This window comes from Dioscorea cayenensis, chromosome 7 (assembly GCF_009730915.1).
Source record: "Dioscorea cayenensis subsp. rotundata cultivar TDr96_F1 chromosome 7, TDr96_F1_v2_PseudoChromosome.rev07_lg8_w22 25.fasta, whole genome shotgun sequence".
NCBI classification, from domain to species: domain Eukaryota; kingdom Viridiplantae; phylum Streptophyta; class Magnoliopsida; order Dioscoreales; family Dioscoreaceae; genus Dioscorea; species Dioscorea cayenensis.
This window is the reverse complement of record NC_052477.1, coordinates 2,352,434-2,359,758: the sequence shown is the minus strand read 5'-3', so window position 1 is coordinate 2,359,758 and position 7,325 is coordinate 2,352,434. Positions and strand designations below refer to the sequence as shown.

General features: G+C 40.9%; 1 protein-coding gene across 1 annotated transcript; it reads right to left on the bottom strand.

The window, feature by feature from the left end:
- Nucleotides 1-5,726: 5,726 nt before the first annotated feature.
- LOC120265939 lies at nucleotides 5,727-6,876 on the bottom strand. Its single transcript, XM_039273889.1, has 2 exons — nucleotides 6,219-6,876; nucleotides 5,727-5,781 (listed from the first exon to the last, which is right to left on the bottom strand). The coding sequence occupies exons 1-2, from the start codon at nucleotides 6,729-6,731 to the stop codon at nucleotides 5,767-5,769; spliced, it is 528 nt and encodes a 175-aa protein (XP_039129823.1). The 5' UTR covers nucleotides 6,732-6,876; the 3' UTR covers nucleotides 5,727-5,766.
- Between the last annotated feature and the right edge of the window lie 449 nt (nucleotides 6,877-7,325).

Below are 7,325 nucleotides of genomic sequence, written 5' to 3'. Positions count from 1 at the left end.
ATCTCAGGGAGACGTCCAACCTCCCACCAGCGACCGGCTTCACGCCGATATCCCTGAGATTCCGCCGGATTCTCGTGCGGGATCCGAGCGACAATCCTCACTGTTGTCATGCAGTGGCAACGTGATGGATGGGCTTCCAACAACCGCTCATCTGCCTCGAGATGTGAATTCCACCATCCTCTTTGGAACCTTGCCCTCGTCGCTACCGCCTCGAGATCAGCTCCCTCTGGATTCCTGCATTGCCTTTGATCCTCTGATCACGCCTTGTGATGGTATCACATCTGATAAGCTTCATCGTGATCAGACCTTGGATCATAGCTCCAATCCAAAACCTGAAGAGATGCCTCGTGATTCACGCATCCCTGATCTCAGCTTACCCTCATCCATCATGATGATCTCGCCTCGAGATAAACTTTCTCTCGATCCTCCATCAGATGATGAGATAACTCCTCAAGATAAACAACAACATGATTTAATCCCACCCTCACATTCCAAGACACTCTTGCTTCGTGATGATCACTCTTCTCCACCTATTTCTGATCTTGGACAGGGGACATCCTCTAACCCTATTTTACAGGAAAATTTTCCCCTCACTGCAATCCCTACCCCACTCCCACCATCCACGAGGGTTACAAATGGATTTTTCATTTTTGGAGGGTTTCGGACACTCAGTGCAAGCATTAACTCGAGAAATTTTATGATCAAGACCCTTTACCCCGGATACTCCACGGAGGCTCCCTACGATGAAGAGCTCCTTGATCTGGGGGATGACGCGAATATTCTTGATAATGTCATGGATGATGAGGATTTTTATTCCAGACGTATGAATATCAGTCACGATTTGGAAGACCAAGACCCTCTTACAATTGCTCCCGAGCAAGGAAATCTGCATCTTTGGAAGAAATCCTCAAAACAACTTCATAAAGATCCTAAACTACCGTAAGAAGTGAAAGACCCAAGAAACCCGCGGACGCTGGAATGAAGAAGGCGGGTTTGTACCCCTTCCTCCTCGATCTTCCAAGAAAAATCCACAAGATCCAAGAGAAGGTACGCCCCCCTTTATTAATTCAGCATTTTCTTCTTGGACTGATGCTCAAATTCTCAAATACAGTAACTCTTGTGGCATTAAATTCCTAGGATCTCCCTCTCATAAAACTAAATGCCTAGACAAAATTAGATCTCTTGAAGGCATTAGGGGCTAGATTCTCCCCCAAGCCCCTGGATCTCCCTTGAGATCTAATTCTTAGAACTTTTTGTTTCTTATGAAAATTTTATCTTTGGAATGTTGGGGTCTAGGGGACCCTCTAAAATGCCACTTAGTCAAAGAAGTTATTTCTAATTGCTAAAAGGCGATATTGTTTGTTTTCAGAAACTAAACTTCAAAAACCTTCATAGTTCCCTATGGAGATTAATCGAAGGCAAACACATTGACTCTTTTGATTTCCTACCGGCCCAAGGCACTGCTGGTGGTATTATCCTTGCTTGGGACAGCTCGCAACTTACTGGACATTTAATTTATAAGGGATCCTTTACCATTTCCATTAAATTTACTAATCGCCTTGATAACTCCAGTCTTGGTCTTGCACCGCTCTACGGCCAAACTCCGATCTTTCGACGATTTTTGGAATGAGCTCAGAACTCTAAAAAATCTCATCACAACTCCATGGGTTATTTGTGGCGATTTCAACACGATTTTCTCCTTAGAAGACAAAAATAACGGTATCTTTAATCCTAGAGATATCCTTTGAATCCCAATGCTTTCTAAGCGAGGCGGATCTTATTGACCCTCCCATTTGTGGAAGAAAAATTCACATGGTCCAATGGGCAATCTAACCCCTATCTGGGTCCGACTTGACCCGATTCCTTTACTCCTCATGATTGGACCTCCTTATATCCGAGAACTTCTCAATTTGATCTCCCCAGATTTGGATCGGATCATTCTCCCATTTGTCTCGATTTTGGACTGCACCAAAATAGATCCCGAATCTTCAAATTTTGAGAAAGTCGGTATACCAACCCTAATATCATCAATCTTATTCAAGAATGGTGGTTGGATCCTAGCCTACATTGCGTAGTGATGCGTTCATCTTTTCCAAAAAACTTGCACATTTAAAAGCCAACCTTCGCATTTGGGCCAAGAACAATTTTTGTGCTTCAAAGATTCTTAAAAGCAATCTCCTCGCTATGATTACACTCCTTTGACATTATTAGTGAATGTAGACCCTCTTAGAGGATGAATCCAAACCGCCTTTCCCAAATTACGCTCACGACTCTACAATATCTTAAACCGGGAAGAAATTTCTTGAAAAGCAACGCTCCAGGATCACTTGGCTTAGAGAGGGAGATTCCAACACTAAATTTTTTCACCAAATCGCAAATGGCAGGAGAAATAGAAACCACATACCTCGTATTCTTCATAAATGGCTTTTGGTTTGCACGACAACGCTCATATTGGTAGAATTTTTACCGATCATTATCGCTCTATCTCTTTAGCACTCCTTTGCCAAATAGATTTCTCTGGATTGGCACTTTCTTTTCGATTACAAGGTTAGAATTGATCTCTCCCGAGCATGAACTACCTTTCTGCCACCGAAGAAATCAAACAAAGCTGTTTTTTGGCCTTAACCGACAAAGCCCACGGTCCCGATGGATTCCTATTTTCTTCTTCCAAAAACATTGGACCATCCTCCAGAGACACACTTGTTAAACTTTGCGAGGACTTCTTGAAGGCACAATCAACCTTAGAGCGCGTGCTTCGGATACATATTGCTCTTATTGCAAAAATAATTCGCCTGGCCGAAGTAAAGGACTTCAAAACCCATCGGTCTTATCAATTCCACTTGTAAAATTATCTCCAAAATACTTGCTAATCGTCTCAATCATTGTTATCGGTTTGCTTGTCGATGAATCTCAATCCGGGATTTATTAAAAGGCGGATGTATTGCAGACATGACATTGTTGGTGCACAAGAAATAATTTTTCAACTTACAAAAACACAAAGCGTCTTGGACATATCTTTAAAGTGGACTTCGCTAAAAGCCTTCGATTCTCTTGATTGGAATTTCCTTCTCGAAATTCTTCTTTGCTGAGAGGCTTTGGACCTAAATGGATCTCTGGGTTCATTCCATACTTAGCACTTTGCCAAGGCCCAATTCCTTATCAACGGATCTACTCGAGGGCTACATTACGTTGCAAAAGAGGGTTTGAGGCGAGGTGATCCCTCTCCTCCGCTCCTTTGCCCTCTGCCCGATGTTACGGCGCTATGTTCTCCCATGCTCTCAAATCCAAAGTTTTGGTGGGGATCCCCTTGAACCGATACGATAACATCGCCGCACTCCATATCTCGATGATCTTCTTATCTTCACTCTGGAGGACGGGAAGATCTTCAGTATCATTAAACTTATACTGTATCTTTATGAAGGCTCTTCTGGCTTATCCATCAATTTTTCAAAAAGTTGCCTCTACTCCTCTAACTATGGCTATCAACCCCATCACTCCTCAGCTAGAATCCTAAAGCGCATGCGTGGCAGGTCTTCCAATCACCTACTTAGGTGTACCTCTTTTCAGTCGTGAGACCCAGAGCGTATCGATTAGGCGAAACTCATTAACATGGTTCGCTCCGGGCTCACCTCTTGGAATGCGAGTACCTCTCACTTGGTGGGACGCTTAACGCTCCCTTAACTCTGTTCTCTCAACCGTCCCCTTGTTTCTTTGGATGTCGGGTTTTCAGAGCTCCCCGCTTGGGTGATCAAAGATATTGATAAAATCCGAAGAGATTTCCTTTGGAAAGGCCCGATCTGGGACCCAGAAGAGTCGAGATTGATTGCACTGGAGTAGGATCAGCTAGACCTCGGGATATGGGAGGCTGGGGAATCCCTTAACCTTCGGACCTTCAATAACGCTTTACTTAGAAAGTGGTGGTGGAAATTAACTTGTAATCCCTAATAGCGAGTTGGGCCAAAAATCATCCACGCTAATTATTCCATAAGTGACCTTTGTTGAGTGTCTATCTCATACCCCACCCGAAAGCAAATCCTTTTTGGGGCGGGGGTGACTTCCACAGTACCTTCCTTCGGTTCTTGCATAGCGAAATCCAGCCGAGCGGCTCTAGCACTTCACTTTGGTATGATCGTTGTCATGCTTTGGACTTCGATCTTAAAGATTGTTGGCCCGATCTATTCGATGATTACCTGCTGCTCCATGGATAACCATCAAACAATTCACGCGATGATCTCAAACAACACCGAACTCTTATTTCCCACTTCCACCGACATGTTATCTCCTTCTTGATATTATTCACGATTGCTCCCGGACTCAGAGATGATGTTCAGCACTTTGGACTCTTGATGAAGTGGGCACATTCGACGTAAAAATCCTTTTATAAATTTTCTCATTGATGGTGGAACGCTAGCGACTCGCTTTATCCCCTACGGAAAAATCGACTGCCCAAGCAAAATTACTCTCTCTGACTACTTTGGCGGAGGACAAAAATCCTCACCTCTCTCAAATCTCTTCAAAAAGGTTACAATTTCCAAAATTCCACCGACATGTCAGGTCGCTTTGCCACAATGCATCCCGAAAATCTTCAACACCTCTTCACGATTATGAATTTTCTAAAAGCGCATCCGGCACTCTTTTCACAAATTTTAGAAGCAAACTCTCTTCCCACAGGACAATCCCTCGGCTGTGGACCATTTGGATACCATCCTTAGCCCTCGACACCGAATCCTCACGGGACCTCCGCGTCCCGTGCAATCTCGTGGAATATCGCGCTTGAAAGAAATATTCGCGATCTTTCAATCGTTGCATCTTCGCATCTCAATATTAGTTTATAAAAGCTGCTAACATGCTTCTTTCCCGGTTTCTCAGACGGTGACAGACGTCAACAAAGCCTCGATGAAGCTTCATCAATCAATCAGCGCTCGCTCAACTTTTTAGCGTTAGAGCCTCAAATCTCTCGTACGATCTCGACCCGCGACCTTTGCTCGGCATAGTTACTCCCACTCACTTCTCTAATAAGGCTGAGATGCCGAGACGTTGTCTTCACTCTGATTAGACTTCCCCTACTTTTTGCCTCTTTGCTTTTCTCCTGCCATGCTTTTTCCCCTCACCACGGTGAAAGATTTAGCGACTTTGTACTTTTGTTCTCCCTAATAAATCGATGGTTTATCTCACTTTATTCATAATGGATCTTAATATTTCAACTTGAACAACTATAGTAATATATATGGTTGCTATAGTTGTATCCTGAATTATATTCCATTTAAAAAGTACTAATACTTAAAAAAGTCATAAGTTAAATCTAATCGAAAAATAAGCCAAAAATTTTTTATATATATATATAAACTATAATATTGACAACAGAGGTGGAGTTTACGAGTAAATGTCATTTCATCCTAAATCTTATAAACATTTAGTTAGGTAGAAAACAACAACTCCCAACTTAATTTTTCCATAAAATATGATTTGAATCTTAACAAGGCGAATTTTATCATAAGAATAATATTAAAATAATAAGATCAAATGAAGTTTTCGATTTACATTATTCATTAAAAACTTCTCAAATTTACAATAATGTTTATGCGATCAACATTTGGTATTCAAATAATTAAAACCAAATTAATTAAGATTTTCAAATTTATAACAATAGTAACAGCAACAATAACAATATCGCAAACTTTAAATTCAAGTCCACCACGGCATTTGATGCATTATAAATCACAGAACCACCCTTGGTTACTAATTGGAAATCCCAGCCTGCACATCTCAGTAGTTTTCAACCTTACAAACAATAGAAAAAGACTCAATTAGTCACAATGAAACAATAACTATTGTGCATTCTGATAAAAAGCAAGCTAAGCTATTATTTGAAAAACACATCATGCAATTATTTGAAAAATGTTTCTTATTTGCGAACAATTGCAAAAAAATTATTCAGTATATATGTAATTTTTTTAATGGATAAAACTACAATCATTAACCAAGAAAAATATGTAATTTTTGTAACATTCCACAGTAATTAAGTTTAAAAATTACTCAACTCAAATTTATATGTTATTTTTATTTAAGATAGTTGCTAAATTCTTTGCTTTATCATTCTATCATCATGATATATATAATTAAATATAATGATGGTACTTAAACAGTGATTTATTTGAGTTAATAATAATTTTTAAAAAAAAATTAATTAGATCATGCCTAACTTAATTGATAGAAACCTGGTCAGTGACTGTCTGAAGTAGAGTCAACGCAGCCCTGCGGAGATCCTCGCTGCTGCGATCAACCTCCTTTTCCAATCTCTCAATTGTAACCACCAAGTCTTCGGCCTTGCGTTTGATATGCTCCATGGCCATGCTCACAGTCAGATCCTCATCGTCCCCAGCGACAACAAGGAACTCGGCATGCCGAGCCAACAAACCCATCTGATCCTCCAACAGCTCCACAAGAACTTGGGTGCTGTTGACCCTATGAAAAATGAAGCAAGCTTCATTCAAAATCTTTTCATTGAGGTCTATCTCAACCTCGCACGACCTCTGTTGACCAGCCAGATGGGAGTCAACCAACGGCTGAAGAAGCCCAATCATTCCGCCGGCTCCGTTGTTAGCGGCGGTGGCAGCTGGTTGCACCCCTGCTGCCACCGGGATCAGCACAGAGAGCACAGTGACTCCGAACTTGGCAATCCACTGGGCTATGTTCCATGCGTTGGTCCTGGTTTTGATCCTGCTGAGCATGTCCTCGAGATCATGTTTCCTCCGGCGAAGGTCATCTATCACAGTCAGCTGGTCATGCTCGCGGCATACCCACTTGAAACTGTCCAGTGCGCGCCTGCAGATGAAGTTCCAACTCTGCTGTTAATTAATTCATCATATAGTGTTGTCACAAGTCCTAGCTCTCTGGCTAGGTAGTTTCCAAAAGAGATATACATATATATATAATAAACAAAAGTTGAATATGACCCAATGATTGATTAATAATTTAATATTAGCAATTTAAGTATAGTTTCCTGACTATGCCTTTTCCACTAATCTAGCAATCAAAAGTGTGAAAATCCTAACGTAAGACATTTTCAGAATTCCATCCAACCAAAAGTATGCAAGAGTCTAAGCTTAGACTTTTCCACAACGGCAGCCATCTGGAAAGCTGTCTCCAACTACTCATAAATTAAAGATAAGTAAATAAAATTCTTTTGAAGCAAATAGGCGATGATTTTTCTCACAAGTCAAAACATTATTTTTCTTTGACTACCTAACTCTTAAAACCCCAATCTTTTCCACCCTTCTTAAATAAGTAATCGTTTAATAAAACTCAAAAATATAAATATAAAA